The 26,281-nt window shown below is 37.8% G+C and overlaps 1 protein-coding gene across 8 annotated transcripts in view; it reads left to right on the top strand.

Annotated features, from left to right (window-relative positions):
* The window catches only part of METTL8 (methyltransferase 8, methylcytidine), an 88,321-nt gene extending 63,153 nt beyond the window's left edge, over positions 1 to 25,168 (top strand). For 6 of the 8 annotated variants that reach the window (XM_044242325.1, XM_044242320.1, XM_044242324.1 and 3 more), the window contains 7 exons: positions 6,228 to 6,595; positions 8,782 to 8,831; positions 13,067 to 13,130; positions 15,198 to 15,337; positions 19,132 to 19,238; positions 19,359 to 19,424; positions 20,132 to 20,598. In XM_044242325.1, the coding sequence (XP_044098260.1) occupies positions 6,228 to 6,595; positions 8,782 to 8,831; positions 13,067 to 13,130; positions 15,198 to 15,337; positions 19,132 to 19,238; positions 19,359 to 19,424; positions 20,132 to 20,322 (986 nt within the window). In that variant the 3' untranslated portion in view covers positions 20,323 to 20,598. Of the gene's footprint in view, positions 1 to 6,227; positions 6,596 to 8,781; positions 8,832 to 13,066; positions 13,131 to 15,197; positions 15,338 to 19,131; positions 19,239 to 19,358; positions 19,425 to 20,131; positions 20,599 to 21,622; positions 22,209 to 24,031 lie in introns of those variants that run through there. The other 2 variants (XR_006383827.1, XR_006383826.1) reach the window with 2 other exon arrangements.
* Positions 25,169 to 26,281: the final 1,113 nt, after the last annotated feature.

Raw genomic sequence — 26,281 nt, 5'->3', positions numbered from 1 at the left:
TGCTATTTTTTTTTCCACTTTACTTTAAAATATTCTTGCAAATAGTTACCTATCTAGGGTGAGTTGTCTGTGTCCAGCAAAGTCGTAAAAGAATTCCACTGTACCTTACCTTGTGAATTCCTTTACCACTTGAAAGTGTCCTATGTAAAAAAAAAAAAGAGTAGTTGAAAGTTTTGTACACTAATAAATTTAGAGTACTTATTTTTAAGTCAGCTTTGATTATTTAAAATTTCATGCAATACTGTTAGAAATATACTTTTCACAGGGCACCTGCCTCAGTCAGTGACTGAGGCATGTGACTCTTGATTTCAGGGTTGAAAGTTGGGTACCCCATGTTTGAGCCCATGTTGGGTGTAGAGATTACTAAAAAATAAAATCTTAAATTATATACATATCACACACACACACATATATATACACTTTTCATAAGAGTTTTCTTTTATAAAAGGTTTTATTTAATTATTTACTTTAGAGAGATTGAGAACATCTGCTTACACAAGAGTGAGCAGGGGGATGGGGGGAGGGAGGGGAAGGAATGTCAAATAGACTAAACGGGCTAGGCCCTGGCAGGAGTGTGGCAGAGGGCTTGATCTCATTACCCCGAGATCATGATCCACACCAGAACCAACTACTCAGGTGCCCCAAGAGTTTTTTCTTAAGTATAGACAATGAATTTTCATCAGTGATACGTGGAAATTTCCAACTTTGAGAGCTCAGGTATCTGATGTAATTGATGTGCAAAAATGACTCTAAATAGCTTTTTGTTACATTTTAACAGGATAATTTTTCATAATTAATATTAATCATATATATGGCAGATACATAAATGGTTTGGTTCAATTTCTTAGTTATGATATTCAGTGTGATTCAGGGTGAATTCTGAATATTTAAGTATAGTTAATATGTCACATTCCCTCTTCCCCTCAGCAGTATTGAATTTAATCAGTGAATAATTGAGAATTTGCTTCATCTGTCGTTAAACACATCACTACAACCCTTTTACTGCCATTGGCAAAAACCAATTAACTCTGAATCCACAGCCTAGGAAAATGAAATGAAAAAACTGCTTCTCCAAGAAAAATTGATCATTGATACACCTGTTTAGAAAATCAGCTGGACTTTTGCATCAACATGGATGGGTCTGAGGATATTATACTAAGTGAAATAAGTCGAGCAGAGAAAGTCAATTATCATATGGTTTCACTTGCTTGTGGAACATAAGGAATAGCATAGAGGACGTTAGGAGAAGAAAGGGAAGAATGAAGGGGGGGAATCGGAGCGGGAGACGAACCATGAGAGACTGTGGACTCTGGGAATCAAACTGAGGGTTTTGGAGGGGAGAGGGCTGGGAGGATGGTAAGCCTGGTGATGGTATTAAGGAGGGCATGGATTGCATGGAGCACTGGGTGTTATATATAAACAATGAATCTTGGAACACTACATCAAAAACTAATGACATACTGTATGGTGACTAACATAACATAATAAAAATAATAATTTAAAAAGGTAAGAAAATCAGTCACTTGCTAAAGAAAAAAAAATGGGTTGGGAGTTCCCGGCTTGCTCAGTTCAGTAAAGCATGTGACTCTTTAACACAGGGTCATGAATTTGAGCTCCATGTTGAGGATAGAGTTTACTTTAAAATAAGCTAATAAGTAAATAAATAAATAAATAAATAGAAAATCTTTTGGACAAGATTAACACAGGGCAGATTTGTCCACACTATATTCAACTTTTTGGCCTGAACTTGAAATGAGTTAACAGCAGGTCAAAACTAAAATTTTCACTCATGGTCAGGAGAATACCTCTTCCACTTCCCGTTATCACAGACACCTTTAAAGTTCTGGAAATTAATTCATATGCTGAAGGTGTTTACATTGTCTCATAACCATAATTGTGAGTCTGACTGAGCTTCTGTGGCATCTCAGAAGCTGTCACATCTTACTGGGAACTATGAGCTGCCAGCATTGATTGAGATAACTGCTGAGAGCACAACTTTAAAAGCAAAGAACAAAAAAGTTCTAGCCCTTTAGCCTTCACCCCAACCTATGCTGGATGCTGTTTCTGTTTTGTATCTATCCCACAAGCCAGTCTGTTCTCATAGAGCATTTTATGTTTCCCCATCGCTCATCATAATTCCATCATCTAATCTTGCATAGCTTATATTTTATATAAATCAAATGGTGTTTAATTAATTCTGCATTTTTGATCTGTTTTTATGAAGGTTCCCTTCAATCAGCATTATTTTTACAGTTCAGTCATACTGATTATGTCATACTGGAGTTTTCAGTTTGATGCTTCATAATGAAAGTACAAAATTTAAAAAAACAGGTTATTTTCAGGGATATTTTGAAGAGGTTTAATATTGACTTTGTGTTAGGTTGGCAATGTAGTGTGATGGTTTAGAGCATGAGCTTTATTTATTTAGTTTTTTAAAGTTTATTTATTTATTTATTTATTTTTGGTGAAGGGGTTCACCTCCAGTGAGGGGTTCGAACTCAAAACCCTAAGATTAAGAGTCATATGCTTTTCCGACTAAGCCAGCTAGGTACTCCAAAAACATGAGTTTTTAAGTCCAATAGATCCAGGTCCTGGCTCTAGCTGGGTGACCTTGGGAACTTTTCTTTCTCCTCTGACCTTGAACTTCTTTGTCTATAAATTGGAATAGTAATTTGTCTGAGAGAGATTATTAGGATTAAATGGGGAAAAAATCCAAGTAAAGCATTTGACATAGTACCTGGTACATAATGAACAATATATGTGTTATTGTTGTTATTGGTATAATGATTGTGTTTTTTTGTTTGTTTGTTTCTCTTAATTCCTGAAGTTTGGGAAATACTTGGAAAAGGCTTGGAAGTATACATGTTAGCAGCCCTTGACTGTGGTCTTCCCATAGTAATCAGATCCTTTTTAAAGATTGCATAGTCTAGGGTTGAATCTAGATGCTTGATATATTTGGAATCTGAGCCAGATTCCAGTCACCTTGCTGCACATTCACCTTCTTTACAAGCTGGAAATATTAAAATGTAGTAATACAGGTTCATACTTAAGATCATAGTCTGAGCCAAGATTTTGTAGTTTGTAGAACTGACACTGTTTAATGTTCTCTATAAATTCATGGGGTTTAATAAGGTACATAGACTTCTTAGACATTGAACCTAGAGATACCCTAATTCAACCTCTCATCAAATGAGGAAACTCCATAGGCAAGTTGGATGAAGCATTCAACTAAGATTCTGTTTTTTGTTTTTTTTTTTTTTAAGATTATTTATTTATTTATTTGACAGACAGAGATCACAAGTAGGCAGAGAGGCAGGCAGAGAGAGAGGAGGAAGCAGGCTCCCTGCTGAGCAGAGAGCCCGATGCGGGGGCTGGATCCCAGGACCCCGGGATCATGATCGGAGCTGAAGGCAGAGGCTTTAACCCACTGAGCCACCCAGGTGCCCCTAAGATTCTGTTTTTATGTGTAAGATGCAGTGAACCTTTCTAAAAGAACGAACTACCTAATAATCATTACATTGTTACCATTGTTCTAAATTTTTGTCTGATTATTATAAATCAGCATAAAATAAATTTTAGAGTTGCAGTGTATAGACCAGTCTGTGTGAATGTTTTCTGTTAATATCATTATCCTTTAAATTTTAATTGCTACGGAAGATTATTGTGTTTTGACCTGCATGGCTTGCTTGGTCATTCCTATGTTGTTGAGTATTTAAGTTTTCCTCCCACTTCTTTCTATTTTAAATGGCCCTGCTATGAACATCTTTTCTTTCAAGTGCGGTCCTGCTATTTACGCCCCCCCCCCCCGGCCAGTTAATTCCTAGGGGAATATTTCCACAAATTAATCAAGGTGTAATACTACATGCTAGTTACTGATAGGTTCAAATTCATGTCACAGTAGCTTGGTATTGAAACTCAGATACTAGAGATTTGACTAATGGTAGTTCTTATTAGGTGGTTGCTTTTTATTAAACAGAAATATTTTTTACAGCATAGAGTGAGTTACAAAGACAGTTTTTAAGGTAGAAAGAAGGTGTGAGAAGACCCTGGGGAAATTTGATAGTTTGCTAATTCCTCCTGAATCTGATTTCAGAATGTTGTTTTATTTTCTCATACAGTATAGCAGGTGTACTCCAGTTTTTAAAAGTAGAGATAGGACTATTTTAAAGATAATATATGACATTTTTAGATTAACCATATATGGGCTTCCTTCCATTGGTGCAGATGTGAGCATGTTTTGGACTTCACATAGTTCTTTTGTTACAGAGATCTACTTTCATTTCTCAGACCTTAAATACAGATGGGAGTTTCTGTCTTTATAGCAGTGCTGCTGCCGGATACGATTCAGCCTTGATGGGAAGGAAGTCTCGTGGTCAGATGGGTGGAGATCCATGTACAAGGCCATAAAGATAAAAAATGGAAAGAAAAGGAAAACTACAGGATTCTATAACAAGGATGAATCTGACTGTGGGCAACTGCTTGTTCTGAGGGTTGGAGCTTCTTTAAAATTATGAAAGTATTGAGTCCACTGATTTTATTTGTAATTTAGTTTATTTGGGGGAGGATAGTCACTTCAGAAAGATCAAAATTCAAATAATTCTTTTACAAACCCTGGCCCCCAGCCACCCGGTTCCCCTTCCTAGAGGCAGCCAGTATTACTAATTACTTGATTTTCCTTCCAGAAGTATTCTGTACATATACAAGTAATTATGTGTGTACATGGATTGTGTTTCTGTGTATGCATACGTGTTCTTTATCTTCTCTTTTCCTAGCAAATGTTTGTGTCATAGATATGCTGTTCTACACTTTGCTTTTTCATCCAACATGAAATCTTTAAATTATATCAATAGATGGTCTTTTTTATTCTTTGAAAGCACTTTTAAAATGTCACATGTCTATATTGGGTGAGAGTAATTCTTTTTTTCTTTTTTTTTTTTTTTAAAGATTTTATTTATTTATTTGACAGAGAGATAGAGAGCACAAGGAAGCAGAGCAGCAGGCAGAGAGAGAGAGAGAAGCAGGCTCTCCGCTAAGCAGGGAGCCCAACTCATTCCAGGACCCTGGAATCATGACCGGAGCCAAAGGCAGCCACTCAATGAACTGATCCACCCAGGTGTCCCGAGTGGGTGAGAGTAATTCTTAACCCAGAGATCAGACCTGGTCCATAGTAGCATTCAAGAAATGTTTGTTGAGTGAAGGGGTGAAGGAGTGAGTGAATTTATTATTTTATTAATTTAAGGTACAAATAAAAAGAGGCAGAAAGCTAAGAATTGTCTGAAGTTCTGAGACTGTTGACCTAATCTGACCCTGGGATAGAGGGAAATCTAAGGGTTAACATCATAAAGTGTGAATTTCTTGGGGCACCTTGGTAGCTCAGATGGTTGAGCCTTCTGCTCAGGTCATTGGGATCAAGCTCCATGTTGGACTCCCAGCTCAGCAGAGAGTCTGCTTCTCCATCTCCCTTTCCCTCTCCCCCGCTCATGCTCTTTCTTTAACTCTCTCTCTCTCTCAAATAAATAAATAAATAAAACCTCTAAAAAAATTAAAAACACTAATTTCTTTTAAAAAGGCGTATCTCCTAAGGCTTCATATTAGGAGATGTCAATAGGAAGATTTCTCTGGAGGTGGAGGAAGAATGGGAGGCCCCTAGATTGCAGGAGTTTCAAATGCAAAATAGGGAGTTGGAGTAGATTATTTCAATGGGTTGTTCTGGCTCTAAGATTATGTCATTTATAATTCTGCAGTTTCCTGACTGATTACCAATTACAAGACACTTGTGTTGAAACCACATTTATAGAGAAATTAAAAAATGAGGTGTCCTTCCTTTAAGATGATAAAGAGCCCTACAGGTTATTGATGAAAATGTGATTATTAGGAATCCAAGATTCAGACTGTAGAAAGTAGTTTGCAATGATTATATTCCTCACAAAAATTTATTGGCCAAACTCTTGAAGCAGAAGCAGATTTATGGGGATAGGAACTAATACCCCACACATTGACATATTTTGAGAGAATCAATACTCTATAGTGGTAACCTGTAAGAGGCCAAAAAAAAAAAAATCAGATAAAAACTGTAATATTAAAATTACTCAATAGTAAATATAATTATTATAAATCATAATGTCTGTAATATATTTAACAATATTTATTAATATATTTAGTTATTAAAATAGTAAGTAATAGTAAACATAATTCATAGTAAAATCTTTTTTTCTTTTTTCTTTTAGTTAAGTATGAGAATGAAGCTAGTAAATATTGGAACACATTTTATAAGATTCATAAGAATAAGTTTTTCAAGGATCGTAATTGGCTGTTGAGGGAATTTCCTGAAATTATTCCAGTTGATCAAAAAACTGAACAGAAGCTGCAGGAATTATCATGGGATCATGCAAAAACTAGTGCTGCAGATGGTTTCTCAAGAAGGCACTGCCCTACTATGCCTGAAGAAAACAATCATAAGAAAAGTTGTGGTTCATCAGGTAGTCATAGCAAAGTGGGATCACATTTTTCCAACCTGGAATCTAAGGAAAACAGAAAAGGACCTCTGAAGACAGAATTGTTTCCTGGTAGCAACGCCACTTTCAGAATCCTAGAGGTACTGTCTGGCCGGGGCAAAGATGGGAGGTGGCAAATAGCTTTGAAATGTACATTCCACATGACTTTATTAATAATCCAGATTTTTTAGGGGGAAAATTATCAAATCTAAATAAGTATTCAGTATACTTCTGTGCATAAAGAATATTTAAAGGACTTATGTCTATCATCAGGTTCTAAGTTTGGGTTTTAATTTTTTTTAATTTGTTTTCATTTCTAACTTGAAGGCAGTTTTAAATTCCAATTAAGTTTTGGCCTTAATTTCTATCTCTTCCTGTTATTAACCCTTTTTAAGTGAACTAGAAATAATGAGATATATAATTAACTGTAATCCAGTATAGACATTGACTTTCTATTTTTAAAAATAAATCTCTTCTTTCTGTTATAAAGGTAATATATAGTGATTAGAGAGTTTGCAAAAGAGTAGATAAAAGTATCTACCATCCCACATACAAGGGAGTTAACCACACTTAACATTTTACTAACTTTTCTCCTTTTGTTTACACTGTTTTATACAGTTGAGCTATACTGTACCTGTATTTTGGGGTTTTGCTTTGTTTTTACTTAACATTATAACATAAACAACATAAGCAGTTTTTCTATCTTAAAATTATCTATAAATATTTTCGTGGCTGCAAAATATTTTCCTATGGAAAGTACTTTAATTCTGCTTATTTGTTTTTTCAAACTAGACATTTAAATTGTTTTCAGATTTTCTACAGAAAATATCTTTGGGTATAGACTTTTCTCCATTTTCTTTTATTATCTTGGGTTAGATTTACTAGCTCATAATTTATTTTAAAAATGTAATGCCCTTGGGGCGCCTGGGTGGCTCAGTCATTAAACATCTGCCTTCTGCTCGGGTCATGATCCCAGGGTCCTGGAAAGGAGCCCCGCATCAGGCTCCCTGCTCGGCGAGAAGCCTGCTTCTCCCTCTCCACACCCCCTGCTGTATTCCCCTCTCTTGCTATGTCTCTTTCTGTCAAATAAAATCTTTTTTTAAAAAAGTTTTAAAAAATTTTAATGCCCTTAGTATGTATTGCCAAATCACTTTTTAGGAAGTTGTATTAATACCAATTCATGGCAATGTATGTCTGTTTCATCATACCCTCATTGGTTAGAATATTCTTATTTTAGGGGCTCAGTTGATTAAGCACCTGCCTTCAGATCAGGTCATGATCCCGGGGTTCTGGGATCAAGTTACACATTGGGCTCCCTGCTCAGTGGGTAGTGTCCTACTCTCCCTCTGACCCTCCCCTTGCTCTTGCTCACTCTCTATGTCAAATAAATAAATAAAATCTTTTTTTAAAAAGTGTTCTTATTTTAAGTGATTTCCTCTTTGACAGATAAAAATTATACCGTGTTTTAATTTGCATTTCTTTGATTGTTAACTAGGTCACATCGTTCTTCAAATGTTTAGAAACTATTTGCACTTCTTTTGTGTTCTATTTATTTCCTTTGCTTATTTATGTTATTTTTTTAATGAATACTATCTTTTTACTGTATTTATTTAAAAAAAGATTTTATTTATTTATTTAATAGAGAAGGAGAGATCACAAGTAGGCAGAGAGGCAGGCAGAGAGAGTGGGGGAAGCAGGCTCCCTACAAGGAGCAGAGAGCCCAATGCGGGGCTCCATCCCAGGACCCTGAGATCATGACCTAAGCCAAAGGCAGAGGCTTAACCCACTGAGCCACCCAGGCACCCCACCAATTTTTTTTACAGTGTGTTGGTCACCTTTTAATTTGGTTTGAGTTTTGGTGTGTAAAAATTTTAAGTATTTCCATAGTTAAATTTATCAATATTATTCTTGTGACTTATTCCATTGCTTTCGAGTTTAGAAAACCCTCTGATTCCTCTGGGGCACCTTGGTGGCTCAGTCAGTTAAGCATCTCTTTCTGGTCAGGTCATGATCCCATGGGCTCCCTGCCCAACAAGGGGTCTACTTCTCCCTCTCCCTTTGCCCCTCCCCCTGCTTATGTGCACTCGCTCGCGCGCTCTCTCTCTCCCTCTGTCAAATAAATAAATAAAATCTTTTAAAAAGTAGAAAGAAAGAAAGACCCTTCGACACCTAGACATCTGGTACATTTTTTTCTAGTTTTTTTTTTTTTTAATTAAAAAAAAAATCTAACATTGGTGAGGAAAATTTAACCTTGTTTTCATATTTTTTATTCTTTTGATTTTTTTAGGTTGGCTGTGGAGCTGGAAATAGTGTTTTTCCAATTTTGAACACTTTACAGTGAGTTTTAAAGTTTTCTCTTGCAAAATTTTACATATGTATGGGGCATTAAGAAATTCTAGAAAAATGTCATCTATATGCCAGTAGTATTCTTGTTCACATATAAACAATGGCTTAAACAGCTTTCAAAAGAGTTGTCTTAGTCCTAGTGTCAAATTTTGTGTGAACTAGGAATTACTCTGAAAAGAGTGTTTCACAGCTGTGGGTTGAAGTAATTTTTTAAGCTTGTGTGTGTGTGTGGATGAGAGAATAAGAAAAGAACCAGAGATTTGACCTTCCACTAAGCTGTGAATTGCTAAACTTCAGAGTTCTGTTTGCTCCTCCAGGTCTGTAGGAGCCATTTCCCACAGAGAGAATTGAATTTAAAGATTATACTTTAACCTCATTTTATTTTGTCATCACTTCTGGAGCCACACCCAGTATTAAGACTTCCCTTTGTCCAATGATTGTCTCTAGACTTGGAATTGTTTAGAGGTAACAGCAACTATCCCTAAGACAAAAAAAGCAGGTGTAGATAATAGGGACAGAGGTGTTCTCCTTATGCGTCCTTCCTGTTCACTGCCTCACTTGTGTTGTAGTATTTCCATGATGAAGACAACACTCCTCACAAAGATTTTTCTAGCACTTGTACCTGTGGCTGGTCTTCTTTTTTTTAAGTTTACACAGTAGCTTTCACATTATTTTTCCATTATAAAATTGACATGAGCACATTGCAGAACATTACCATTAAAGGAGAGGAGGGTAGGAATCACCCATCATCCCCATCATCTTAACATAGCTGCTGTCAGCATTTTTGTTATAATTCCTTTCAGTCTTTTCTCTATGTGTATTTTAAATTTTAATGATGGGTTTTTTTTAGCTTTTCCTTATGAAAATGTGAAAGCATTCAGAAAAGTAAAGAGTAATACAGTGAATTCTCATAAACCCACCACCTTGATTTAACAGTTAACACAATGCCAACATCATGACACTTTATTTTTAAATACTTATGATGTCTCTCAAAAAAAAAAAAAAACAGTACATTCTTCATTACTATTCTAAACCTAACATAATAAATAGTAATTTCCTAATACCAGTAGATTACCAGTTAAAGTGGCCAGGCAGAAGATAGCAGCAAATTTGCAGTTCTCTTTTCATACTTATTTTCTTTGTTTTCCCTTTTCCCCATTTCTGGACCAACATTTCCTGCTGTTTTATACCACATACTCAGTTTCCTTCACCCCAGTAACTTCTGATCTTATAATACCAATAAATTTACTGCTTTGGCAATTGATAATGAATTGCTTTATGACTCATCTCAAGGTATTATTTAGCATATCATTTATTTTAAGTCTTGTCTCTCCAACCACTGCATATATTCCTTGAAATAGAAAATATATTTTATCCTAATCTGATTTTCCAGGTAACCAAACAGTGCAATACAGGTAGTTAGAGTTCAATACATATTGGATAATATCTCTGAATTCCTAGTTGTTCTGTTTTTCCCTCTTCTCCCTCCAGTGAATGATTGCAAGCACTTTTTTCCTCACATCCTGATACTTCTTGGCTGTATTGTTTTGTTTTAATCATTGTAGCTTGATAACCTAAGATAATTAATTCATTTTTAAAAAGCAATCAGTGATTTTTTTTCACCTTCCAAAGGGAGAATTAGACTCTTTTCCCCACCTAAAAAATTATGTTTTATTACTTTTGGAGAGTATAGGATTAATATTTTACATTTTCTGAATATTTTACCATAATTAGACCTCTGGAATTGAGAGGTCATATCATTCTCCAAGGATCATTTAATGCTTAAACCCCCTGCCAAGAGAGTGGTGTGGTGGTAGTAGTGATATTTACACCTGCTTCCTGGGAGAAGGGCCAAGGCAGTCAGCTGATTTTACAGAAAAGCTCTGGAAAGTCATTGGGTGGTCACAAGACCTCAGCTTGGGCTGCTATTGCAGTGGGAATTCAGTCTTAGAGGTCATGCTGCTGTCCTGGGAGGACACATGGCAAATGGCACATGCTTTCCTTTAGCTACTAGACTATTCTGTATCTTGTGGGTGTTTAGCAACCAGTGCCCAAAGGTTGACTGCATACCTTTTATAAGGAGCTAGATGTGCTAGTGTCCAGAGAAGCATTTTGAGTTATATGGAAGCTTTTACAGAACTGTGATAAGTTCTTAAGTTTTTAAATTCCTCGAAGGTAGAGGCAGGTCTTCCTATAATAATAATATGATGGTTATAATAAAAATAATAGCAATAGCAACAACAGTTACAACAATGACTAACATTTAGCAGGTGCTTACTCTGAGTTTGGCACCTTTTTGGAAACTTAAATGAATTGCTCCAATCCTTACAATGACCTTAGGTGCCATATTTATCTCTGCTTTATAGATGAGGAAATGGAGTTACAGAGAAATTAAGTAGCTATTCCAAGATCATACAACGGAGTGTTACAGCCAGGATTCAAACCATAGGCAGTTTGGTTCCAGGGCCCTTGCCCTTAGCCATCATATCACATAGGTCTATGTGCATGTCAGTGCTTCCTGAGAAAGTTCAAACACATGTGACCGACCACCCAGGAAGTTAGTGGTCACAAATATATGGATTTCATAGGAAACAGTACAGGTATCAGCTGGAGTAAAGCACTGTTTTTTATATGGAACAGATGAAAAAGGCAAGCAGCACAAGTCATAACCAAATCCTATTTATCATATTTTAACTAATCTTAAATTGAATGTAAATCCCCAATGCCACAGAATTAATGCATTATACATGAATGTAGTATCCATCAATGGGTAGCATTTAAGAGTATAATCTGAGCCTGGGTGGGATTTTATTTGTGGAATACATATTTGTGTTTGTATTTCATATGTATTTAGTAGTTCTCCTCGCTTGAAATGTCTCCTGAACCAAATTAGAAGTTCTAATTATGTGTTTTAAGGCCCACTTATATAATCTGCTACATACTGGTTTGAGCTCTCAGGATCAACTCTGCTTCTTATCCCTGGCATAGGACTCCCATCTCTAAGCCTTTATACCATTTACCCTTCTCCCCACTCAGCAGTGCTATTCACCTTCTACAAAATTCTGAAGACTTACACCTTTGGAACTCTGCCCTATCCACAACCCTATAAAAGCTATATAAAACCAATCATGTCCTCAGCTAGGCTATAAAACCCACAAGAGCTAGGACCATAGTTATAATTATTGTTTAATGACAAACTAATCTCTTTCTGGGATTCAGACATGGTATTAAGTAACATGATGCAAGGATTATTTGGTACCATCATACTAGGGATAATCAGTAAGGGTACAGGTCCACAAAATTCAGAATATATGTGTGCCCATGAGTAACCGCGATCCAGACATTGTAACTGAATTTTAGGTAAAGGCCAAATAGAACTTGTCTACAAGTTCAGTGGAGCCCACTTAAAACTACTCAAGACTTTGATATGGATAAACATTCCCTGCCAAAATATGACTGACTTTAAATTTATAAATAAAATAATTCACAGAGTTAATAAATGGAAAATTCAGGATTTAAACACAGGTCTATTTGGCTCCAAAATATATACTTTTACTATTTTATTAGACAATTTCATTTACTACCTTGTATTCTAATGTTTCGTACATAAATGAGGCTAATAAATGTTTAGAAGTTGTGTTTACATGATATTAAAATATATATATATGTTTCTGTTCCACTAGGGGCATCAGAGCCTCTCTGATCGGGTCAAGAACCAAATGAGTTGTACACAGAGAAAGGGGACTGAAGCACCAAGGACACAGGGGTCTGAGAGTCCTTGCACACAGGTCGAACTTGACTAAGCTATGAAGGAGCTATAGGCCTTACTGGCTGGAGGCACAGAAGAAAGAGTGTGGGGAGGTGGGGGGAGCAGGAGAAAGATGGAGCAGTGATGATGGATAGCTTTGGAGGTTTCCCATGTGAGAGTATGATGGGATGTAAGGGTAGGTAACCTTACATGATGGAGAACTTCAAAAGCAGGACAGGAATTTGAAAGTTACCCTGTAATTAATGGTAAGCATTTGAGTCAATGCTATTTCAGAAGCAACATGAAGGCACCCATATACCATTATAGAGAATAATGTCTAAAAGGAAGAAACAACCACCCGGGTGTTATCCAAAATTCTATTAAAGAAATACTTTTTAACAAGTTCAAGCCTACAGTTTCCTTCTGTAACCTGAGCATAGATTAACTCTAGATTTAAATATTGGTTTCATTTTCATAGGAATGTTCCAGAGTCCTTTCTTTACTGTTGTGATTTTGCTTCTAGAGCTGTGGAGCTAGTAAAGGTATGCTTCATATTTTCTTTAAGGAGAGCCAGGTAAGGATCTAATTTATTTGCTGCTGCTGTGATATTTTTGAAATATTTCAGATGTTATCTGTGACCATTTTTAACCGAGCTTTTACTATTTCTGGGAATCATATCATCAACTGATACCTAAGGTATCATCTTAAAATGATAGAAGTTGTTTTGTATTTAAAGTTGAAGGCACTGGTACACCCAGAAAGGTCAACGGGTCCTACAAGGTGATTTTTTTTTTTTAAGAGTTGGGGGGGGGGGAGAGAGAGAGAGAAAATCTTATTTATTTATTTATTTATTAGAGAGTACATGCACACAAGCTGGAGGAGGGGCAGAGGGAGAGGGAGAGGATCTCAAGCAGACTCCCTGCTGAGCGTGAATCCCAGCGTGGGTCTCATCAGCCCTAAGACCATGACTTAAGCTGAAACTAAAGAGTCATACACAACCAACTGAGCCACCCAGATGCCCTGGGGAAAGAATTTTAAGTAGGCTCCATGCCTTATGTGGAGCCCAGCACAGGGCTTGATCTCAGTATGGGGCTTGATCTGAGAACCCTGAAGTCATGACCTGAACTGAAACCAAGAGTCAGATGCTTCACCATGAGTTACCCAGGTGCCCCCTACAAGATGATCTTATTCATATTTATGTCCCTAGATCCCTGCACACAGTCTAACATGTAAGAGGTACTCATTAAATTAAAAACTATGAAGTTAAAAAAAAAATTGAGAAGGCATATAATACAAATGTAAACTGTCCTAGACTGTTGGAAAAGCAGTGGGGAGCCTGGACTTGTTTGACCAATCCCCAAAAGCTAGTAAGCATTACCTTAGCAAAAAGTATTTTTAGGAGATGGGAAAGGAATGGAAATTCTGCTAACAGAAATGTATAATCAGTACATGGAACTTAATTTCTGAATTGAGTAATAGTTAATCATGGTAGACATTTTCTGAAATACTGAAAAGCCTAAACAGAGAATTCACCTATAATCACACTTCTTAGAGTCCTATGGTGAATCAAGGTTAGGTATTTTGGTATATATCCTTCTGGTATTGGTTTGTTTGTTTTTTTTTTTTAAAGATTTTATTTATTTGTCAGAGAGAGAGGGAGAGAGAGCGAGCACAGGCAGACAGAGTGGCAGGCAGAGGCAGAGGGAGAAGCAGGCTCCCCGCTGAGCAAGGAGCCCAATATGGGACTCGATCCCAGGACGCTGGGACCATGACCTGAGCCGAAGGCAGCTGCTTAACCAACTGAGCCACCCAGGCGGGCAAATTTGTGTGTATGTATGTTCTAATTTTTTTAAATAACAGCCTTTATTGAGATACAGTTCACACACCATGGAATTCACCCACTTTATACAATTCACTGATTTTAGTATATGTACAAAGTTGTGCTATCATTGCCATTATCTAATTTTTGATTATGTAGTAGAGGATATTTATATTTTAAGCCAAAGGAGGTATAGAACAAGCAGTAGGAGAGAGAGCTGAGGACCGTCTCAGTGCCTCTGAAATAATATATGGTAGTCTTTCAACAATGTTGGCTACTGAATCAAAGGCCTGCCCTATTCCTTTTTTTATTTTATTATTTTTTATTTTTTATTTTTTTGAAGTTTCTGGACCTTTTTTTAAAAGATTTTATTTATTTGACACACAGAGAGAGAAAGCACAAGCAGGAGGAGCACCAGGCAGAGGGACAGGGAGAAGCACACTCTCCACTAGCAGGGAGCCCAATGCGGGGCTCAATCCCAGGACCCTGGGATCATGACCCGAGCGCAAGGCAAGCACTTAACCGACTCAGGCCCCCAGGTGCCCCCATATTCCTCTTTTTAAACTAAAGAGGGATTGTGAAGAATGCTGTGAGTCCAAGCACAAGACTTAATTTTTTATGGCAGCTTGAAATAAGCTTACAGAATACTGAATCTGAAATAAAGTGCATCCAGATTTACAGAGGAAAAAGGCACTAGGAGAAATATAAAGTTTGACCTTTTTATTTTAAGAAAAATGCTAGAAGTCTGCTAACTGCTTATTTCCCCCTTTTTATTCCCTTATCATGATAGTTGCACTCATCCTACCGAGCAGCCCAGTGCTATGCCTTTGTTCATGACGTCTGTGATGAGGGCTTACCTTACCCTTTTCCAGATGGGATACTGGACGTCATTCTCCTTGTCTTTGTGCTCTCTTCCATTCATCCTGACAGGTAACCAAAGACAGAAGGGCAAAGCAATGTGTAAAGCCCCTTTATCAGTTGTAGTTTTCAGAAATATTAGAAAAAAAAAGTGACAATTCTTGAATTTATGATTTAGTGAACTACACTATGTAGAACATGCAGCCTTTTAAATGCAGTCTTTCCTTTCTTCCGACTTGGGTAAGAAACTGGTCAAACTGCTTCATTAGTGAGCTTTCTATCACTGTCAGAGAAGTGAGCATTCTCTGGCTAGACACATTCCTATTAAAAGTGATGGTGCGTCAAGGAAATTACAAATTCAGAACAGCCTAATAGACTCCCAAGAGGGAAATTGTACTTGGTGATCAGAAACAAACATCTTTGATTTAGTATCTTACTGAATGTTTGTGAAGAGGTGGGCTGTGAATCTGTTTGGTTTCACACCGGTCTGTCGACAGGCTTTAAAAAATTTGTGTTAAAGAAGTTCTCCAGGGAATTAGAGGTACTCAAGATTTGCTAGATTAACCTTGGACCTTTATCATCTAAGATTGGGCATTGCCATCATTTAAATATTTATGACTTAAATTTTTTGTTCATATATTGTTTTGAAACAGTCGACATAGCTTTTGTCCAGAGAGGAAACAGAAAGAGATACTACCAACTGTTAAAATGATCACCTCTCTTAAAATTCTGCCACCTCATTTGTATTAAGGCACACGTGTGGTGGCAAGGGTTGTGCATGTGTAAGTTTTCTTAAAATTGGATTTTCTGCTGCAGCAGTAGATTCAACCCCGAAAATTTCCTCTGCTGGTAGATAGAGACTTGACATCAACCAGTCTTTGTTTGATGAGTGTGACCCTTTCCCAAAGAAACCGAGTTAACGTGTGCTTTTCCCTTTGCAATTACAAACTCACTAGGACCCTTTATAGTCTTTTTACTTCTTTAGAGATGAGCACTTTGATTGCTTGTTGAAAAACAAATTAAATTTCCAAATAAATCCGAATGAAACATATTTTTGCACCTGGTGAGACATATCACATTCCATGAAGCCACTTTTTCCTCCCACTTTCTATAATCTGTGTCTTTCTGCTAATCTGTTTAGAATATTGGCATCATTCAGGTACTGGTAGAGAGATGTCATCTATGTATTTTGTTTCATAGTTAAAAGAATGAATAGTTAAAAGGATGGAGTAGGTGGTAAGAGAACAAGATTTTCTATTTGACACCTATAACAGGAAATGTTTAAATTCCAAATAAGACCACAAAAACTCTACTTAAAATTAGTGTAGATAATGTATTTTCTCATGATTTGAACTGAATGTTAAAAAGAAGGGGAAGCAGATGTCTTGGAAAGATTACTGTTATTCTACGTATAAAATAAATTCAGATGTATCCTGTCCCTAGCCACTTTCTTACCTATATAGAAATGATCTGAAAGTAAGGTGAGTAAGTTGAAGGAAGGCACTAGTAAGTGAAAAGACAGTATCTTTAGGGTCATTTGGGACTCTGGTGGTATATTCAGCCCCATGGAAGTTTTAGAAAAGTGGCTTCCTACCAGCTTGAAAAATCCATACACAAATGAATGGCAAGCAGTTCTGCTAGACCTTGAGACTGGGGGATCCAGCCTAAATGGGAATAAACCATAAGAGGCTAAAAAAAGAAGAGCTAACTGTCCTTACCACTGAAATAAAAGAAAGTACAATATGTTTACCACAGATCCAAGCATAGAGTAGGCAATCAACAAATAGCCTTTTTAAAAATCTCTTCTTTTCCTTTTCTTTACCCTCCATCTAGAGGTAGATGAGGATAGCAGAGTTGGCCCAAGGCAGATAAAGAAAGAAAAGGGGCCCTCTCCCATTTCTTGTCTTGTCCATTTCCCCCAGCCCACACTCACCTGCAGTCCTCAGGAACTGGTTCTGGAATTTGGCACTGAGCCAAGCAAGGTGGGCTGATGAAGAAAAGCAGCCCCCACCCTTGCCTTTACCTACAACCCTAGATGTTAAAGGATAATTGGGAAGAAAGGATTTGCAGAGGGAGATGGCTGCATTTTGAAATATTTGGCTGTTTATTTTTCTGCATTTATGTTTCATACTTTGTTTTAGTAGTAATTACAGAAAGGTATTCTCTGTACGTAAGACATTTATCCTGAATGCGAATATTTTAAGGTTTAGATATAGTTTTCTTTAATTGCCAAACTCTAAGGCCATAAACACAGTGTGAAAATAACCTCTAACAAAATAAACAAGGAAAAAGACTTTTCTTTTTTTCCCTTTCATGTACTTATGTTCCAGTTTTTTAAGAGAGCATTTCATCTAATTATGCCACCTCTTTATGTTATATTTCTATCTTGTTTTCATAGGGACTTTCATTTTCTCACTACTTCCTTCATAACCTGACATAAATCTGGCTTTTCTCTCCTTTATTCCACTGAACATTGTTTTAATTGGAAGGAATTTACAGATTATCTGATGCAAACTCCTCATTTTTAAAATAAGAAAATCTAGAAGATTTAAGTAGCGTGGATAAAGCAGAGATAGCTAGGACTCAGCACACAGGCTTCCATTTACCATTATCTGCTCAGGGCAGACACTCATAACTGATTTTGTACCCTAATTGTCATTCCCACTGAGCTCTGTAGGCAGCCAATGTCAGTCACTCGGCATGGATATGAGATCTGAAATCTTTGCCATCTCTGACCCATAATCACACATAAGACCATGAACATTTAACCAAAAACATTAAGTCAAGAGCAGTCACAAGGGGTTGTATTTGATTGGGAACCAGATGAAAAGAATAAATAATAAAAGAAAGTAAGTAAAGGCTTCCCAGTATTGAGCTGGGGCTTGGAGTGTGAATAGAATTTAAATAGGCAGAAAGTAAGAGAGAACTCTTTGAGGGGCATGGATTGCTTTGGAGCCAAGCTTGGAACAGTTTGGGCAGAGTTGATGCTTCACATTACGATGTAGTGGGAAAGATGTTGGAGAAATTGAGGCCAGTTGAAGGAGATCTTAAGAGCCCAGCTGAGAAATTGAGATTTTATCCTATGGATTAAAATCATGAACATTTTTGAGCAAAGGGATGATTTGACAAAACCATCATTTTAAGTAGAATAATTCCTCATTGATCTGCAGGAAGAATTAACAGGGGAATAATAAAGGATGTTAGAAAGTATTCTGTTTCCAGGCCTAAGGAGGTGTCAATTTTTACTAAAGGACTACAAAAGGGAAACAAAAAGGAGACAAAACATCATTTAAAAAAAGAAGACCTAGAATTGGATGACCACGTGGTTGTGGAGAGTCTAGTGAAAAAGGAGGAAAAGAAAAGGGGTTAAAAATACCTCTGAGGTGTAACACCAGTGAATGATGGCACCTTTGAACTAAATAAAGGAGAAGGGGCTAGTTTTGGAGGAAACCTGATCTCTGTTTAGATATGTGCAATTTGGGATGGCTCCACCATATTTTTTATCTTGCAAGGAAAATGAGGTGACTTCAGTGTTTATCTGCCTTGGGACTACCGTAACTTGACAGAAATACCAGGAACTATCTATGTTGTTTTGCAGTGCAGCTTTGACATCATCAAGCTCTGCGAAGACACCACTCAGTCATTTGGGTGATTGCCTTATACTCTAGGTCTTCTGAGTCTAATCATTTAGCAAGTTTTAGTATCCATTTTCCTTTCTGTACAAAATATTTTTGGTTTTGTCGCCCTTAGGTTTGTGGTGAGATTTTCTTGGCCCCATGGAACTTACCCTATTTTATCTTTAAAAAGGTTAAATGTGGCATGTAAAGCAAGACATCTGCAGATAGTATCTTGCTTTGTTTTCAAAGGATGCAAGGCGTTGTAAACCGATTGTCCAACTTACTGAAACCTGGAGGAGTGCTATTATTTCGGGACTATGGAAGATATGATAAGACTCAGCTTCGTTTTAAAAGGGGTATATTCAGTTTGGAATTCTTTTCATGTGTTTTTAAAATGCCGTGTTTATATTTTATGTCACATTTCTGTTTTGTTTTAAGGAATACTAAGTTTCTCTGATCACAGTTATGTTTTTTAGGACATTGCTTATCTGAAAATTTTTATGTTCGAGGAGATGGTACCAGAGTATATTTCTTTACAAAAGGTATGCTTATCTCTAAGGGAAAGTAATTAGCTGTAAGAACTCTCTTTGGTTATTCTGTAACCACACTGTAACTGTTCTATGTGAAAACTAGAAAATGGCCTTTTCGTCTTTTAATCTTTCTCCAGTTGAAACTACTTTAAAGAATCGCTTGTTTCATTCTTATGGCCAAGTGAAGGTGTAGTCTGTTCCATTTTGGAAATACTGTTAGTCCAGATATGAATAAAATGATGACATACCACAGCCAGAGGAGGGAACTTGGTTTTAAGAGTCCATAGAAAATTACTTATCTCTTGTCAATTTCTCATTTTTAAAAATGAATGAGTGTTTAAAATGAATTCTTCACTCAAGGATTTTCTCCAAACTTATGTGAGTACTTTTATAATGTGCCATTTGGGGTCTCTGGAAACAAAAAAAACTCAGAACAGAGGGCACCTTTCAAAATATTGAAATCTGCAACCAGTAGTATTATATATCTGTTTATGCCTGCCATTTTAAGCTGTTCATACTTGGTGTATTTTTGTGAAGTAGAAGAAATCCACTTGGTTTTACAGGTTTCCTTAACCAGTTTGTACTGGGGAGTCTCTTAGTATAACTGAAATTTAGATGGTCAGTCATTCCATTAATATTCCATTGTTCCTGACTGTCCCCCTTCTCCCACCACCATGCACCAGTCACATATACATTTGATTGCCATTTTTGTCTCACAGGGGAAGTCCACAATATGTTCTGCAAGGCTGGGTTAGATGAGAAGCAAAATCTGGTTGATCGTCGTTTACAAGTGAACAGGAAAAAACAAGTGAAAATGCACCGAGTGTGGGTTCAAGGCAAATTCCAGAAACCATTACACTTGATTCAAAAAACCTCCAAGTTGGGATTTTCACTCCTTTTTCAAGGCTGAATCATGAGGATTACACTGTACAAAGACTTCTGTAGATCTTTCATTTTTGAAAGGACAACCAGAAGAAAAGAGAATTTGTATATCCTGCTGTTTATCATGGGTGAGCTCTTTTGTTTAAGCACTCGTAAATGATTTGGAAGAGTGTACCATATTCCGTGTTTTCAAAGCTTAATGTGCTCAAGCTTGTTTGTGTTTATGTCTAACCATTTTGTTTGTTCTCTGAAATTTATAAGCTTTCAATTAAATTACTGCTATAAGTCAGATGATTCTGAGAAACCATACCCTGCCATTTTTTAGAAGTGCAAAAAAAACATTTGTTTATGTGTTAGTCTAATATAGTTAAACTCTCTTCCTCTCTTATCTGATAGCAGAGAGACAGTACTCCTTTGTTCCCCCCCCCCCGCAAGTCACAAGGCCTAGGTGAATTTTTTGTTTTCACCTTTTCTGTTTACCCCAAAACTCTTTTTTTTTTTTTTTTTTTTTTATTCAGAGACTAATGTCTGAAATAGAATTTTAGTTTCTGTTTCCTAAAATTGGGGAAGTATGACCCATGCTAACATTATTTTCAGGCTATTATTAGGTGTACAAGTTATTGTAAGCTCTCTCTTTTTTTTTTTTTTTTTTAAAGATTTTATTTATTATTTATTTGACAGTGATTACAAGTAGGCAGAGAGGCAGGCAGAGAGAGGAAGGGAAGCAGGCTCCCCGCTGAGCAGAGAGCTCGATGTGGGGCTCGAACCCCGACCCTGAGATCATGACCCAAGCCGAAGGCAGAGGCTTAACCTACTGAGCCACCCAGGCGCCCCTATTGTAAGCTCTCTTTAAGTCAACTGTTATACCCCCCCAAAATTCTTATTACCACCTTGCCTCAAAAAGGATTTAAGTTGGCTTGGAAATTGCACTTTGTAAAAATGGGAGTTTCTAAGATTGGTTTTTCATTTGTCATACAACATATACTGAGTACTTTACATTGTGCTAAATTATATGGACTAATACAATAAATACAGACCCAGCCCTGTCTTCAGAGAGCATAGATAGAATCTGGCTGTCAAAGCAAAACATGCACATCCCAAGCCTCTAAATCACAATCTCAGATAATATATAAACAGGTACTCAAATAGGGAACTTAGCAGCTAACAGACTTTGAGCCACAGAAATCTAGAAGAAATGGAAATCTCTTGAAGGACTACCATTGGAAAAATTCAGTTCCCACTCTTTTTCTTTTTTGAATGCACTTAAAATTCAGTTTTCAGAAGAATGTGATTGGTCTAACTTGAGTCATGGATTCATCTCTTGACAGTTTGGGGCAGAGAAGCTTCATTGATGGTGCCACCTGAATGTATGGAAGTGCAGGAAAGTTCCTCAAAGGAAAAGGAAGACACTGTTATCAAAAGAAACAGTCACAAACAGCGCGTCCCAGAGTAGTGTTAGTGGCAGCAATAGTGGTTCCAAAGACAAAGATTAGTTGGTGGGAAGGAAGGGGGAAACATCAGGTTCTGGGGGGCAGTGGGTGTCAGCCTAGTCCCTGATGGGGAGAAGACAAGTGTGTTTGGTGTGGGCCATTCCCCATGATGAATTGTGGAGAAAAGATGGGGTAGGAGTCAGCTGCTAGACAGCCTTGAATAGAGGGCACGTGGGCTTCTAGTCTCTAGTCTGGAGCAATCCAAGGTTAGTTTGTTTCTGTTTTATTCTACTCATGTTATAAATACATTTAGAGAGATTGAGGCATCCCATATGTAATGGAATGCAGTGAGGCCAGACATCAGGGCAGGAAGACCACATAAAGGGTTTTGCATACACTTGCCGTGGTGGCAATTCCTCAGAAGTACAATATCAAGCTTTCTGTTTACATGGCATGAGTCAATAAATGCAGAAGTTAAAATGTGCCTGAGACTCTTCACTCAGTTGTATTTCATAATTAAAGAATACATTTAAAAGCCAAACTAGTCCTGAAAGTATTACATACAACTAGGGCAGTTAAACACGTTAATGTCGCTATGGGAACCCCAGCAGATATTCTTGTGCCTCAATTTAAAAATCGTGGCCTAAGGTGGTTTTAAAAACAACAGAAGGTAAAATCATTCTCACATTCTCACACATGTAAATTGTACTCTCTCTCTCAGTCCTAAATAGCAGTTTCAAGCCAGGCTTTTGACTGGCAGAGTAAAATTCAGCTTTGTGTCTTTCTATAATGTATTATAGCACGTAGTTAACCTTTAGAAACTTCAAAAATACATCAGCCAAATTTGGACTGTGAGACACAAACTGGGCTCTTCTGGTCTCTGTCTAGCATAGACCTCCCGTGCCACATGGCTACTCGGTAGGGCCATTTCTACAAGTGTCTTTCCACTTGTCTGGTCAGTCTTTTCTCTTGCTTAGCCCACCTAAATCAGCCCCCTACTTAAAGTTTGCTGCTAGACAAAATACAGATTTTTGGCGGCGGTGGGAGGCCGGTGGAGAGAAAGACCTGATTTGGAATATTGCCTGTAGGTATTAAAAAATCATGAAGTGTTGCAAATGTATCTGCCTGGATATTAGTTTAAAATATTTGATAGCTGCATGAAATTCTTATTTTTTCCGCATGGACATAAAGCTAGGACCAGTTAGTTAGACAGAATTTGAGATTTAAAAATTCATCTTCTGAGAGAGCTGAATTTCAAAAGGACCATTTTCTTTCTAACAGAAAAAGATGTTCCTTCATCTTCTTACAATACAGAAACAATGAAATAGTCTATATTAAAAATGCAGCCTCTTTTCTCTCCACTTCTAAAAATTCGCTTTTGAGCGTTTTCCAAATGTAAAAACTCTCACACATGAAGAACTATTTCAGAATTTTGTAAGAACGTCAAGGTAACAGTTTCTATTATTAAAAGTTTTGCATTCCGTTTGATAGATTTATCGTATTGAAGCACTCAGTGAATGTTGTATTCTGAGAAATTACTTGCTTTGCTTGATTCAATTCCATATGCTTTGTCTCTAAACCATGAACACATGGAGGTTTCTACCATTCTGCAATCTAAATAGTCACTATACTCTAGTTTGTATGGGAAAACTCACCCATATTTAGACTGCTTACACTTCAGGTAAATTTCTTGCCCCCAAACTCCCGTGCTGTATTCCTATGGTTTGCCAACTCCTCAAAGCCAAGTTCTGAAGCCTGAATATATCACTCGTTGTTACTTCTAATTGGTTTTAATGTTTATTATGCTCCTCACAAGTGCAGATAACTTCGCATTTGCATCACTAATAGACCTCTTTCAAAGCCTCCGCAGCTCCTGCTTCCGGCCTCTGTTAGTCACCAGTAGACATCGAGCTGGCTTGGGTACTCCCCTGCCTCCCCTCCCTACCTCCCCGCCCTGCGCTTGTGAAAGTGCGTTGTAAATTCTAAAGCACTGAATATATGGGAGGTATTGTTATTAATAACAGCATTTACAGTCTACAAGGCCACATATGGAGAGTATTCCAGCAATAGAAACTTCTTCAGTGGCTTTATGAGACCTTGTGAGAAAGACAGTAAGATGTGGTGGGAAAGAATTGCCTCAGAGTCAAACAGAAAGTATGGGTCTTGGTTCCTTTTGAATCACTTAACTATTCTTAATTTAGCAACCAGTGCTGAGTCTTCTATATACTATATTTTTAAGTATTGCATTATTACTTCATTTCATCTTCGAACGCCTATGAATTCATTTCTGTCCTGACCATTTAACAGATAAGACTGGGGCTCTGAGACTTGCCCAGATGTCACTGCCAATCCATGGCAGAGCCACGGTTTGGACCCAGAATTGTATGATTCCAAAAACTCTAGTCTCATCAACACACTTTTAATCGATAGCTCACATGCTGCTGGGAAAGCTGCTGGAGAAGAAAAAGAGCTCCTGAATCAAGCGGAGAATTATAGCAATGGGTAGGAGTTTGGATGAGACAATCTACAAGGTGACAGCTCATTCCAGATCCAGTGATTCTATGAAATAAGTACGTTGCACTGGTCCACAGTTACAAAATGGGAAGGAAAAGAAGGAAAGGAACTAAGAGGAATGACAAAGCAAAAGCTTTCAATCAGTTCTTTTCAGCATTCTGCATATGTTTACTTCTGCTCCTGCCCCACCCCCTTCTGGCTTCCACTTGGCTCCCCTCCCAGCCGAGCCAGCAAGCCGAGCACCCATCGCCTGCATACTCCTCACTAAACAGAGTGGGGGGAGGAGGCAGTCTGAAAAGCCTTAAAATGTCTTCCAAGGGATTCAGCTTTAGTATAATCTAAAAGATGGGAATTCAGGGATTGTCAGCAACAAAATATGAGTGAAAACATCATTATTTTAAAACATTGTATGTACGTTAATGCCACATTAATGACAATTCGAGCATAAAATGTTGAGCATTTCTTGGAATATGGTTTGGGATTCAAGAGGCACAAAGGTACCTGCAAGATGGCTTTGGTGTTGTTATAAATATAAATAGAAGTAAAATAACAGTTGCATCTTCATTTATAATGAATCTTATATTGTGGCTTCAAAGCTACAGAGGAGAGTGGATGCCAAAATCTGTCTTTCATTAACATATGCCTTACATGACAGGGAAGAGGTGTTGAAGACAAAATTACTTTTTCTTCTGAGTATGAATCAGCAACATGCGGTAACAAGTAATAACAGTTCTGTGTATGAGTGCTTGCGGAGAGTAAGAAAAACAGCCTCAGAATGAAAAGGCAAGTGCACCTGCTGGAGAGGCCCAGGAGGCTGCAGAGCACCACCACCCCACCCCCAGGCCCCTCCTGCAGTGTCTCCGAGCACAGTGACTCCAACTCTGGCAAGCCACGCTGACACGAGATGGACAGAGCACATTAAAACCTACAGATGGGGGACGCCTGGGTGGCTCAGTGGGTTAAGCCGCTGCCTTCGGCTCAGGTCATGATCCCGGGGTTCTGGGATCGAGTCCCGCATCGGGCTCCTTGCTCAGCAGGGAGCCTGCTTCCCTCTCTCTCTGCCTGCCTCTCTGTCTGCCTGTGCTCACTCGCTCTCTCTCCCTGTGTCTCTGACAAATAAATAAATAAAATCTTTAAAAAAAAAAAAAAAAACAAAAAAAAAAACCTACAGATGGTCAGAGAGAGCCCACCCTCAGCTGCCCCTGGAGCTACAAGGCACTACTCCTTGTTCAAGAGTTTCAAACAGCTGCTTTGGATTCTGTAGTGCATGTGGTTTCACAACCACTTAACCTTTAGTAAGGAACAGCCAGAGGCAGGTGAATGAATAAAAACACGCGTTAACATTTCATAAGGAGAAAAAAAGATCAATACTTGAGGAACTCATGGACTTCAAATAGTCACAAATGGCGTCCAGTTAGCTGTGTCCCTGGCTTCCCAGGGATTTGCATCTTTATCTTTGATTTTCTCCAGCAGGTAGGCACTAAGTAGAGCCTAGGCCCCGGAAAATATATGCTTTTCTATCAAATGTTGCCTACCAGATCAAGTGAGCCATTGATCGCCTCCTAAAAAGCCCCCAAGCATCACTCTCCTGCTTGGGCTGTTGGGTTTGGTCCAGGGAAACTATGAGTTTTGTTCTGCTTATACAAATTCTTTGGCAGTTTTCTCAATCTATTGCTCCTTTATGTGACACCCCCTAGGCTCATTGCAGAAAAAGCAGAAATGGATTTTCTTTCTCAGTTAATCTTTATGTATTGATTATTGGTTGTGGTCTTTAAGCCTTTTTCATTGGGAAAAAGAGCTAAAACTCTGTGACTTCATAAAATTAACGAGGAGATGCCGCCGAGTCCTTTGCATTGGTTTTGGGGGGTGGTTTAAATGTTATATATTTAACACAGACAACACTATGCAGTTGCTGCCTCATTGCTCTTACCTGCCTCCCAAGGGTGACTTCCTCCTGAGGCTGTCCTACCGAAACAGAATGTTTGCCTTAAAGAATCTGCTAGCTCTCCATACATCTTTAGTTATGCCCCAGTCCCTCAGGTG

The sequence above is a fragment of the Neovison vison genome, chromosome 3 (assembly GCF_020171115.1).
Source record: "Neovison vison isolate M4711 chromosome 3, ASM_NN_V1, whole genome shotgun sequence".
Lineage (NCBI taxonomy): Eukaryota > Metazoa > Chordata > Mammalia > Carnivora > Mustelidae > Neogale > Neogale vison.
The sequence above is the reverse complement of the archived record's forward strand: the minus strand, read 5'-3'. Positions and strand labels throughout refer to the sequence as shown.